The 12893-nt window shown below is 38.1% G+C and overlaps 1 protein-coding gene across 6 annotated transcripts in view; it reads right to left on the reverse strand.

The window, feature by feature from the left end:
• The window catches only part of KCNQ1 (potassium voltage-gated channel subfamily Q member 1), a 402777-nt gene that overhangs the window by 108801 nt on the left and 281083 nt on the right, over positions 1-12893 (reverse strand). For all 6 annotated transcript variants that reach the window (XM_061463088.1, XM_061463083.1, XM_061463084.1 and 3 more), the window contains 3 exons: positions 7433-7508; positions 1354-1448; positions 659-705 (listed from right to left, as the gene is read on the reverse strand). In XM_061463088.1, coding sequence (XP_061319072.1) covers positions 659-705; positions 1354-1448; positions 7433-7508 — 218 coding nt within the window. The remainder of the gene's footprint in view (positions 1-658; positions 706-1353; positions 1449-7432; positions 7509-12893) is intronic.

Genomic DNA, 12893 nt, shown 5'->3' on the forward strand with positions numbered 1-12893 from the left:
CTTTTTGTTTCTTTTTATAGCATTTGCTCAAGCCATGGCTTTTAATAGCCCTTCAGTTTCAGGCACTTTCAACCTTAGTTTTAGGCTCTAACCTAGGAGAACAAAGCTGTTCCCAATTTAGTTAATGTTTTAATTGCCATTTAAAAACAATCTGCCACTACGCAAAAGACTCAAGTTAAACAATGCATTTGGTAACATTTTGTCTTTTTTGCCCCATAAACTACATAGAAACATGAGTTTGAAAATGACATTTAACCGAATGTTTTCATTAGCCAGACTTGTTGCAAACAAACTTGGTTATTTGCGTTTCCCTGAAAGCTATCAAAGCACTGTGTGAATATTACTGATTTCATAGGAACTCTGTAGTCATAACACACCATTTAACTGAAAATATGGTGAGCCTCACAGAGATTAGAGCAAACATTCTGAAAAGTGCAGTGAAAGCAGAAAGTGCACTTTTGAAAGTATCTAAATAAGAACAAGCCTATTTTGAAGGTGTTGATGACTAAATACTGTTGTGGTTGCTTAAGCTTCAGACCACAACCGGTTGGCACTGTTTAAAAATCTGGCAACAAAATAAAAAGTATTTTAACAATTATTGTCTATTGATGATATCTTAACCAGATTAACATTAGACACATCCTTCATATTAATGTACCTGACACAGATATAAAAAGAGATGGCTTCCCTATGGATTGGTCCAACCTATAAAACAAAAAGAATCATTTTAGTTTTTATCAGCCTGAACCAGCATCTTCACTTTCTCTAGCTCTTCACAAGCAAGCAAAGTGAAGTTCAGGGAGTTCTGGTTTGTTCTGTAAGTGAAGGAGTTGCTTTGAGAAATTATAAAAATAATAACAAAATGGGGTTATACTTAGACTGGTCTTCAGTGTCTTTAATGACTGCAAATTTTTAGCACATCATTACTTTTCCACACAAGCATCACTGCTTCCTCTTTTTCTTGTTCTTCTGTAGCTTACTTGTTGCACTTGTCATCTCTTAGTTTGCTCTTAAATGCAATTCTACTTGAGCATGTGACAGTATCTCTGTATATATAGTACAGCTCCTAAGATACAGGAATTGCAGTGTGCAGTCAAAGCTAGGAGGGACTGAGGCAATACATGTAAGTATAATGAAAACTGGAAGTCCCAATAATCAGATGTTTAAGCTCTTTTCTTCCCTGTGTGAAAAATTTAGTTGAACGCCATTATGTATTCTGTAACTTTGCAGAGTCCTACCAGTATGGCACCTGGAATCCTGTCAGTTTTTGATCTCCAGCCCCAATCACTGACCTATTACAAATATCCTTTTGCTGGTCTTTATGGGTACAGGCACTGAACTTCATGGACATACCTCCTCTGTAATTCCTTGATTCGCACCATCAGGTTGAGGTGACCCTGAGAATATTGCTCAATAACATCTCGGACATCATAGGGCTTTCTAGCTTGCTGTAAAATAAAAACCAAAACACATGCCCTTAAGCCACAAGGATGTAGGAACAGTTTGCAGTAACATAGATTTTTTTCTTTCAAGAGTAAACAGTAAGTTCTTTTAAACCCTTTTAACACTGTGTAAACATCCGAAATATCTTTATTGTTCCCATGGTCATACATTTTTGTGTGTAACTGCAGGTCTACGTGCCTTTCAGAGATTATCCAGTGAATTCAAGGCCAAAACCGGCACTTTGCTCAGAAGTTTGTGGTGACTCTAGTTTCTTCTGAAATACAGTTCATGTTCCTTGACCACAAAACAGTAAAGAGGCCTTTCACAAATGCAAGCCCTTATTCTCAGTCAGCAGCAAGACAGCTGGAGTTCTCAGTTCAGCTCTTGCCATGGGAAGGTTAAATGGAGAGTCCTGCACCTGGCTGAAGGTGCAAGACCGTGACTTCCTCTTCCAGAAAGATTGACCAGGCTTTCAGATCTAGTGGGAAATACTGTGAAAATATTGGTGCAAGGAATGACCAGGGAGAAAGCCCTGTGTCTGTAATCTGCATTTCACACATGGGAAAGCCTTAATCTGACCTGTTACTAATAAAATCACTTTTGTGTAGTATTAAAGAGAAAGACTGTAATTTTAACTAATAAACACCAAAGCTAACTGCAAAGCAACTGAAGTGCAGTGGCAAATTAAAAATATCTAAATCTTACATCTAGAAACTAGAGTCTAGTCAATGCCAGTGCTACATATAAGAAGCTGCAATGAGGCTCTAACACTACACAAGAGAGAGGAGTGGGATGTAAACTTCACACATAAGACTAAACATTAACACCTGAACTTATGAACTGGTAGAAACCTTCTTCTTAAATATCCTAATCAAATCAGTCAAACAATACAGAAACAATAAATGACATGCCAGCTGGTTGAGAGAGGTGACTTCCCTTTCCAAATCTGCTCTGGTGAGACCCCACCTGAAGTCCTGTGATCAGCTCTGGGGTCCTCAGCACAGGAAAAATAAGGACCTGCCAGAGTGGGTCCAAAGGAGGGACAAAAAAAATTATCAGAGGACTGGAGCACCTTTCCTTTAAGGAAAGGCTGAGAGCTGGGCTTGTTCAGCCTGGAGAAGAGAAAACTCCAGGGAAACCATATTGTGGCCTTTCAGTAAAGGGGGCTTATAAGAAAGATGGGGAGCGACATTTTAGTAGAGCCTGTTGTAATAAGCCAAGGGCTAATAGTTTTAAACTAAAAGAGAGATTCAGACCTCATTTAAGGAAGACTTTTTTTATGATGAGGATGGTGAAACACTCTAACAGGTTGTCCAAAGAAGCAACAGATGCTCCATACCTGGAAACATTCAAGGTCAGACTGGACAGGGCTCTGAGCAACCTGCTCTAGTTGAAGATGTCCCTGCTCATTTCTGGGGGGTTGGACCAGATGGCCTTTAAAGGTCCCTTCCAACACAAACCATTCGATAATTCTATATTTCTGACTCATTCATTATGCTGTCTATAGATACCTTGTATATAATTTTCAAGGTTTGGTAGAAGCCTTGGTAGCACTGAGTTACAATTTTTCCTTCCTTGCACCCTTGCAGAACAAGGAAAAGAGTTTACGGTGGTAGGTTCTAACATACCCTCTTTGAGGACTCAAATATTTTGTCACCTGCACATCAAAAGCAGATGTCTCTGCACTGCTTAACCTTATTTCACATGCTCCAGGTTTTCCTTAAGTCCATGCCACAAATACGTTCATTTTTAAGTAAAAGGAAAGAGGCATACAATATAAAAACAAGGCTGCGGCTCCTCCATGCAGTCCCCTGCACCTGCCTGGGAGGTAGCTCCCACATTTTAGGAATTATTACTTTAACAATATTCCTTCATCAAATTTCAGCCTGCCAGACTCCCCAAAGCTGACAGCAAACCTTGTGACAGACTCAAGAAATGGAGAGGAGAATCCACGCAAGGGGAATTTCTGGGAAATGTAACCAAGTAACAGTCAAATAAAATGGGAAGAACATCCTTTGAAGCACAGGACACTGAACTACATTGCTTGGTACAGCCCAGTGTGGAGATTAGAAAAATTACACATACAATTCATGATTCATACCATGACAAATAAATTACATTAGATGATGAATTTTAAGACCTAAATGCAAGATTTTCCAGTGAAATTGTAGCAAAACAGGCAACAGTTACCCATGGCATCAGTGGAACTGCAACCTGTTTTTTTTAGTTCGTGTTATGTATAGAATATTTGCCATGGTGAAAAAGTACCCCAAGTTAAAATCATATTTTAGGAGGAAACTGGTTTACTCAACAGGAAGAATTTACATGGAAAGAAGAAAAAAAGAAAAGATTTCTGAATGACAATGGGAAATCAAATCAAATCACTGGGCTCTGGATCTGTGATGGATATCACAGTTGTACCCATGTGCATGAGTCTTAAGACATTTAGAAACTTTCCTAATTGGAAGACAAAGATTATTTACTCATGAATCCAGCCAGTGGAATTAACTGAGTATGGTGATTTTCCTTCTGAAATTCAGTTGCAAGGTTAGACTATGCCAAAGACATCTGATTTACAACTAGTATGTGAAATTCATTTATGGTAGGTGGGGTAAACAAAGCCTGGAAAACCATTAGCTTCTGAGTACTGTTTTCCCTATAATCTACAGAACCCTTCCTGAACTGTGAGCCACTCACCTTAACCGATTCACAGTACTTGTGCTAACTACTAGTAGAACATAATCTTTTGCACACAATTTGAAACAGTTCAACAGACTTTACAAGAGCATAAACACATCCATAAAAAAGGAATTAATCCTTTATATTATGCCTGGTTCTTATGTGGGCACCATCATATGGACTATGTTCAAACCTGGACTTAAAAACAGCATAAATTTCTCCTGTTCTTTTAAAGAGGAAAAGATGCCCAAGTGTGATGTTTTACAAAGAATTGCTTTTCATATCCTGTGAAATTTCTTTGTATCCGTGTTTAGCTTTTCTTTATTCATTTCATTTATTTTTTAAACAGGAAGGGTCTGCTTTCTAACTGACTTTTGTCCTTGTGGTGCCATCATCCCCTGTTATTAATTGAGCTCTTAAGTGTATGTAGGCAAATTTAGGCATACAGGTGTATCCTGCAAATAGCTGGTATAGTTTAAGAACTATGCTGGGTTCATGGTGGGATCTATTTTGCAAAATTTTCCTCTTCCTCCCCTTCTTCCTATGCTTCCCCTCCCCAAAAGCTTCAGGGGCATCTCTAAAAAATACTCCTTTTAATTGCTGGCCTTGTTAAGCATGAGTAGTCCAATGGAATTCAGCTGAATTTCCCTCCTGCTCCTCCCCCCCCCCCCCCTCCCCAGTTGTAGAAAACAAAAGAAAAAAATAATCTGAATTTTCTTTTAGGAAGATACATTTTATATAAACACAAAAATCTTAGAAGGCAAACATCTAGGAGAAAACAGCAATGCAGACCACATCAGTGCTAAAGGATACATTTTAAAAATGCATTTTCTGCTTTACCTTAATTTCAGATAGTGCATTGGACTGGTTATTAGAAACTGTATAGTCATTACTTGGCACATGTTTAAACATATTAATTTCTTATGACTACTTTATGTGCATACAATAGAACAAAGCAGATTTACAACATACGTTTGAAGAAAGAATAATGAGAGTGGTTATTTCTTAATTACAGAAGCTTTCAAAAGCACCTTGTGGCTTGAATTTCAAGGTGACTTTGTGCATTGTCAAAATGCACTTTCAAAAGCAGTGCATACATGCTTTTGAAAAATGTGACTTTGGTGCTCTCCAAACTTTTTAAACTTGGTCATAACCTTGTATTCAGAAATTATGGACAAGTATCACATATCCCCCATATGTTCCCATTGGGAGATTCTGCTTCTGACAGAAACAGCAGTGTACCACTTGTGTGCAGGAGCGACACGAGATACATTCCATTTCAACCTATCTGGCATTTTTAGTTCTTTACTAACTGCCAATATTGATAGCACACGAAGAAGAAGAAAGACTACTAAAGAAGGATGAGAGACAACCTTGTTGAGGGATTTTGCAGATGGCCAGGACCAGGTCTTTTGCAGAGGTGAAAGTGAGAGTACAACTGAGAAGCCAGATTAGCAACTGGGATACCAAGTACAAACAAGTTTAAAGTATGAACTGAATAGTCCCATTCTATTCAGTCAAATGCTTTTTCAGCTTCTATCAAATCATCTGCCGCAGGGGAGTTCCATTTATTTGCCAGGTGGATAATGTTGCACACAGTGTTAAGGCATTTTCAGAATAATACGACTTGGGAGGTAGATATATAACGTGTAGATTTCTTGTTTCTAAGCAGTTTAGTTAATACCATGGCAAATATTTTATGATCTAAATTTATGAGAGGAATGATTCAGTAATTACCATGGAACAAAAGATCACAGTCAGGTCTTAGAATGAGAATAAATTAAAGTTTAATGGAACTGAGCACATTTAGGCAGTTTTTCACTGAACAGCAGTGGACACATGACTGGAACTGGCCACGTCCCTTGCCAAGTTACAAGCGCTGGCCAGCAACTGTTAAGGAGCTTCTCGACAAAATAACTATAAAAATTATTTTCAAGTAGTCCAGGTATTGTGCCTTTCTTAATTTTACTTTAATAAAAATAACAGATTAAATGGGCCAGCAGAAACTTTCTGAAAGTTCTCTCTCCAAGAAAAGCCTGGACATGGGAGATTTCAGCCTTAATGATGACAGTCTGAATATAATCTACATGACTGAAACAAATTCTGAAAAGCTCAGGCAATCTTAGCTGTTATTTAGATCATGAATTTTAGTAAAAATAAAAAGATTCAAATTAGAAAATTGCTAAAGAATTCAGGCAGCCCTTCTAAATTTCAATGAGGAAGTCAGAATCGTGGTTTTGAAGTAGCAGCAAGCATAGCCTTAAAGAAACAATGATGTTTCTTACTGTTAGGCATCATCATCCTTTTGATTCTAAAACTTTGCACCCTTTAAGTTGGTAGGAAAAAGGACACCCTCCCTTTTTGGGGGTCTAGATTAAGGGTAGAAAGCTTTTTAGTCTATTGTAAGCAGTAGTGGTGAGGTCATATATGAAAATGGATGTGTGCAGTTAAGCCCCTATCTTTCTTTGCATTTTTTAGTCATGAAACTCTCCAGAGATTGCCCCTTATTAATTAATTTTAAGTAAAGTGATATATTTCTTCCATATATATATTCACCTGGTTTAAATCAAGCTGAAGGCTGTTGACATGTTTTCTTACTGGATTAATGAAACTGATTTAGAAACCACATTCTTAGAAAGTTTGCAGCCAGAATTTTTCATTGAGACCCGGCAACAAGGTTAATTAACGACTGTTAAATGCTTATAGTATTGCAGTGTTACAGGAAGTGAAGTGAAGTGGCACACAGGAAATGTCTGATAGTAAGGGCTAGAGGAGTAAGAAAAGCCAGTATCTCACAAACTAGGAGGAAGCTTTCTTCTATGCAGAGGGGGGAAGGGAAAAGGAAGGAGAAGCCTTCTAATATGCTAACAAATTTCCATGCTGGTTTCTTATCAGGACTTCATTATCATTGAGTAAGAGACAAAAATAAGGCTGAAGTAGTATTTTAATCTCTAATCCCACTGACTTGGCATGACAGTAACACACAGCTCAGAATTAATGGAGACATATGAGAATGTTTGCACTGAGAGAAAGAGACAGTGATAACAGAGGGTTAAGGGTCAAGTCCATTAGCAGAAAACAACATTTTAATTCAGACCGCATTTCAGGAGTTTAGCCTACTTCCAGTGCATCCACAGTTGACTAACCTGCTGCTAAACAACTACCCTATTGAAGGAGGGAGAGAATGGTGGGTGTAGTTCACCATTACTGAAATGAATTATGTTAGTCTCTCTTAAGTTTCTGAAAGAAGCAATGAATCAGGAGAATAAAAGGGTTTATTTAGAAAAGGAGCTTTCTATCCACAACTCACCTGAAACTTTTTCTTTGCCACAAAATACTGCATCCTACGAATCACCTTAATTGCAGCGCGGTGGTGTTCTCGCAGCCTGTGGGAAAAACGAGGGAGGTGAGTGGGGTGAAAGACCATCTCCATCCAGACAATAACAGTCTGCAGGAAGTGCTTCACTAACATGTGAATGTGTAATGTAAGTAGTTGCAATTCAGCCTGGGAGCACAACACACTATTATGTTGACTTTCCCCACATTTCAAGAAGGCTATAAAAATCCAGGATTTTATCTGACCTATGCTAGGTTTGCATACATTTCACGGTAAAAAGAGGTGTCCACATAACCTCCACCTATGTCTAAGCAAACCTCCACCATCTTTCCCAGTTTCATTTCCACAAGAGAACACCAAACCCAAAGCTACCAATTTTCTCCATATTCAGCCATGTACAGCTTTCATACACAGTCACTTTAGAAATCCAGTTTTGGGGGGTTTTATGGGTGTTTCCCCTACCCCCTCCCCCCAAGTCCTGTGCAATATATTTCTTCACTTACATGATGTTTTTTTTTTTAACTGTTTTAAAACAACATTTAAAAGATTTTTGTGTCATTGACTGCTAAGCAATCCAAATGATCTTGTGGTAGCTGGATGCAACATCTACATACACATGTATCCCAAAACTGAACTCTAAGTGTATATAATGACAAAATAATCTGAAAGGTCTTTAAACAAACATATTTCCCTTTCATACACATGCATATGAACTGAAAACACAATTAAAAATTAATAATCTGTTCTTTGTACTTTAAAAGATTTTCATAGTATCTGACATTTTTTTGAACATTAAGAGCAACAAACACAAGTTTTTCAAAGCTTGCAAAATTATGTATTTTCCTTATCATTAAAATAGCAAATCAAAAGTTTAAGCTGTGCCAATGACTTATTCTACTTGCTCATTCTATTACTCTTATCAAAACAGGACATTATTGCACAATCTTTATTTCCTTTTTAAACGCATAAACATCTGTCATCCCAAATTTCTAGTGATGGTTTTGGGGAAGCAGCAGTAAAAGCAGAGTTACATATTCCAGATGTTTTATCTTTATCAAATTCTTATTAGTAATAGTAATAGATCAGCAACTTGAGATGTCGCTAGGTAGTGCTTTCTGTCTGTACTGAACCTGACAACTGTCATACTCATTATGGGATAGAAAAGACATATTTAAGTTCTGTACAGGCCTGTGCCTTTGGTATACTTGGTGAGTATTTGTGAATTTCCTCAGGACAGATCTCCCCCAGCCAACAGAAGTTCTGCCTGTGCAAATGGTGATGTCTGTCCTCTGAACAGCATGACAAATGTAGCTGGGACATTACTGTTTTTTTTTTTAAACTCACACTTTTTACTGGGAAAATAACTTTCTGCAAAGCCAAAAAGAGGACCACAAAAAGCCCTCATTTTCTACTTGCAGATATTGTCTCTCAGGTGGTTTCTTTCTGTTACAGAAATTGTTCAGATTTAGCAATGACACAAAAGATTACTTTGTCTGGATACAGCGCAAAATATGGTTGCTGTTCAAACTAATAACATACAGCTTTTCACCACAGGTCTACAGATCACTAAGACTGCGAGTGCATTTATATAATGTGACTTTACCTCAATAATTACATACCGATCCCTGAATCTGCAGTTGGATCTGTATAGGGAGGCCCTTCCCTCATAATGCCTTACTGAGTTTTCTCAGAGAGACAGCCTCTAGATCCCTGCTTATGCAGATCTGACTGCAACATCACGGTTCATGTTATAAAAATGGAAATCCACTCCTGGGATCACTGCCTGTTTGGACTGAGTTGTGGTGAACAGAGTTAGTTAATGCTAATTCAGTGTCTCTGTTCCATGAGCCCTTTTTGTATCACTCTGCTGCTAGAGATGAGGATGACTTACCCAAAACACAAAGGAAATGAAGTGTTTGGGATTTCAAAGTTCTGCTTCACAGAGTTGGGAGCCAAAAAGTTAAACCACTTTATTTGCTATTAAATATCTAAAGTGTGAGATTTTAACTGTCATGTAGCTATATATCCTATACATCAACACACAAGAACATCTTATAACAAATAGAAATAAATTTCAGTTGCAATACAACTGCCTGTAGTATTTTTGTTTGTGCCTCATTCCTCTAGGGTGTTCTTCACAGTCCATTATTTCTAAGTAAAATACTTCATTTTGGGGCAGCTAGTAAAGCACACCAAATCCCTCATTCTCTATCTAGATGATAAGTCTCATCTATAAGCAAGACAGCTGGATAATGAAAGTAATATTCACCATTCAGTGCAATAACAAAAGTACACAAGCAAAATGATTTTCCAATGCAGCTATTTTACATCAGTCATTGGTCAGTGCTAACATGAATTTCCATGCCAGGAGGGAAAGTTAATATTCTCATTTTATTCCTTCCCATTTGTAGCTCCAGTAGGAAACCTGACAGTAAACTTGTTTCTGCTTATGCTGTAAAATCTACTTCTGCACAACAGGCTGTCCTGATTCCCCAAGATTAAATGCTTCTGTGATGAGGGAAGGGAATAAAGGATTTAATAGTAGCCAAGGTTATGATTCATGGTTGTTTGATCTCTTTTGCAAACTGGCAAACTGGTAGCAAATGCTTTAGTAAATTGAGAGCTTAACCATTAACCAGTGATATTTGTTTGTTCAGCCACTTGTGACATCTCTGAATTCTGGTTACAGAATGGCTGTCTGCAACCTCTGGGGACATATGGCATGCTTAGATGCCAGATAGCCACTCAATACGTTACCGTCCACACAGCAAGAGTTTCATGAATACTTTTTTTTAGGAGTGTGGTGGGAAATGAGATCATCTGAGAGTGCTTACAGAGTGCAACAGCACACCTTGGCTGTGCTTGCAGCCCCACAGTGAGCAGGAGACACCCTTTGGAGAAGTACTGCTCTGCAGAGCGAGTCTCTGATGGCAGTTGCCTCCCTCAGCCCTTGTGTAAGGGGGTTTTGGGGACTATGGCGGGACTCTGGAGAGCCACCCTCTTCAGGGTGGCTGTGGGAGCTATGCTCTCTGCAATTGAAGTCTCTCGTTTTTACACATTTGGTTTTGCCTAACTTCAAGAGAAAACTTGTTTGAGAAGTTCATTAGCAGCAGGGGCAGCAGACGAGGGTTTTGCCCTTTTGTTACCAAAGCTATTTTCCTCTCCTGAGTGTTCATGGGGATTTGAGCCTCACTCTCACAGTACCGATTAACGTCATGGCAACTTGCATCTAAAGAAACTTGCCAATCATAATTTGAGTGATTCCTATAACCATCAGCATATTACTTTCAAAAATAAACTGAAGTAGTTTGTATACCTGTAAAATTGAGCTAAAGATCACTGCTTTCAATACTAGACAACAGTTCGGCATGCATCTCTCCAAAGAAAAATTGCTTTCACTGGCTACCAGCAATTGTCTTTTTCGATATAAACAGACATAAAGATCATCTTGAACACAGCACATAGCATGTGACACTTTCTGTGGACTTAAACTCACAGAATTAGGTAGCGAAGCTGCCAGTGAAGCCATGACATTGCCATAAATCATAGGAATGATCCAGAAGGATATAATAACTCATCGACAACAGAAAACCATCCCAGTGGTAATAGATTCATGCAAACCTACATTATTTTTAGGTATAAACGAGGTTTGTTTTACTTGTGCAGTGAAAAAGTAACCTGTTGCAGATGCAGGCACTCCTCAAAGCATAAGAAATGAGAATTAAAAAAAAAACAAAATACAATGGATTGAGCACCCACATTACAAAAGAAAGCCTGACAGAATAAAATTACTAGAAGTCATTCCTTTTTTCTGCCTCCTTTTGTTACTACGATACTTAACCGACAAGACATTTGGAGGAAATCCAATCACTTCATTAGTCCATCAAGAATCTGGATTGGAATTTCACATAGTTTGGAAAACAAGCATGCTGAAGAACTTTAGGCAATTTTGCACATTCTCATTTGGTTGGGAAGTTTTTAAACGTTTGTAAATGTCCCACACTATTTTAACAGGGCCATTTGTACATTTATTTGCAATATTATTCATTTTTCACAACACAGTTAGGGAAAACCTCAATACATTTCCCAAGGTGTGGTTCATTCCCCAGTCCTGCGCTCACTGACAAACACAATGAATGTCACCAGCTTCAGCCAGCACCCACTTGCCTCCTTCCTGAAAGGGGACCTGCAGGGCCACACCAGAAGAAAGCTTTCTGGGACAAAGGCTAAGATTTTTGATTACAAAAACCATGTGGATTTACAAAAAAGGAAGTAAGCAGCTGCATGCTTTATTTTATCTTGTTTCAAGAAAAATAAAAACTATTTTTTTAAAAATGAGGTTTTATTAAGTCAATCCCTATTCTAAACACAGTTCTTTCATTCAAAAACAAGAAAGGAAACCCAGTTACTAATTAGAGATCTTTACTATCCTTATATCAAATCCCTAGTAATGGCATTAGAAGTTTGTTCCCCTTTTCATCTCAGGAAGGTGTTCTTCATATTGGTTTAGTGTTAACAGAAATATTAAAGCAACAAGACAGAAGAAAGGTGGTGCTCATTTTATATTTATAACACTTTTTTGTTCACATTTAGAACATTTTATTATCAGGACCATAATGTCTGGCACAGACCTCCCAGCATACATGGACACTGATATTATCGAAGTTAAAAGGTCAACGCTGTCTATGCAGAATGAGTTCAACAAGAATGAAAACTTAGTAGAAGGGAGCCACAGTTTTATATAGTCTTTTACAAAATGCCCATTCCTCAGTAAACCTTACACTGATTTGAAGTCAAGCTCAGTTTCCAAATGTATTTCAATTCTCTGCAGTGATCTTAAATTTCCAACTTAGGAGACAGCTAAAGTATTCAGAAAGAAGGCTAATGTCGGTTGGCCTGAAGATTTTGGCACTAATCATTATTTAGACTTGAACTTTAACACATCACATTTTAATACTATGTTGTGCATGTTAACTGAAGTATTTTTTCCATTCAGGCACTGAAAAGCATTCCTTGTCACAGGATCTCGTGGACAATACTCAACTACATTAAGCCATTTCATTAGTGAATTTAACTCTAATGAAATCTTTCATCCTTAATCCTCCAGGCACTTTTGGTATAGAATTTGCTGTGCCTCAAGGTTATTCTGTCATTCTCTGCCCATTAGAGTTGATGGGATTCTCTCCGTACTGGGCAACATTTTAGATGTGGTAAATTGGAAAGGATTAGGTTGTATTGCTGTGTATTCTGTAATGGAAAAATCATAGAATCAACCAGGTTAAAAAAGATCTTTAAGATCACCAAGTCCAACCATTACCCTAGGACTGCCAGGACCACCACTAACTCATGTCACTGAGGGCCTCATCTACACGGTTTTTGAGCACTTCCAGGGACAGTGATTCCACCACTGCCCTGGGCAGCCTGTGCCAATGCC

Source organism: Pezoporus flaviventris, unplaced genomic scaffold (genome assembly GCF_033815535.1).
Source record: "Pezoporus flaviventris isolate CSIRO_AGI_PZ_B2104156 unplaced genomic scaffold, CSIRO_AGI_Pfla_v1 ptg000036l, whole genome shotgun sequence".
Classification (NCBI taxonomy): Eukaryota; Metazoa; Chordata; class Aves; order Psittaciformes; family Psittacidae; genus Pezoporus; species Pezoporus flaviventris.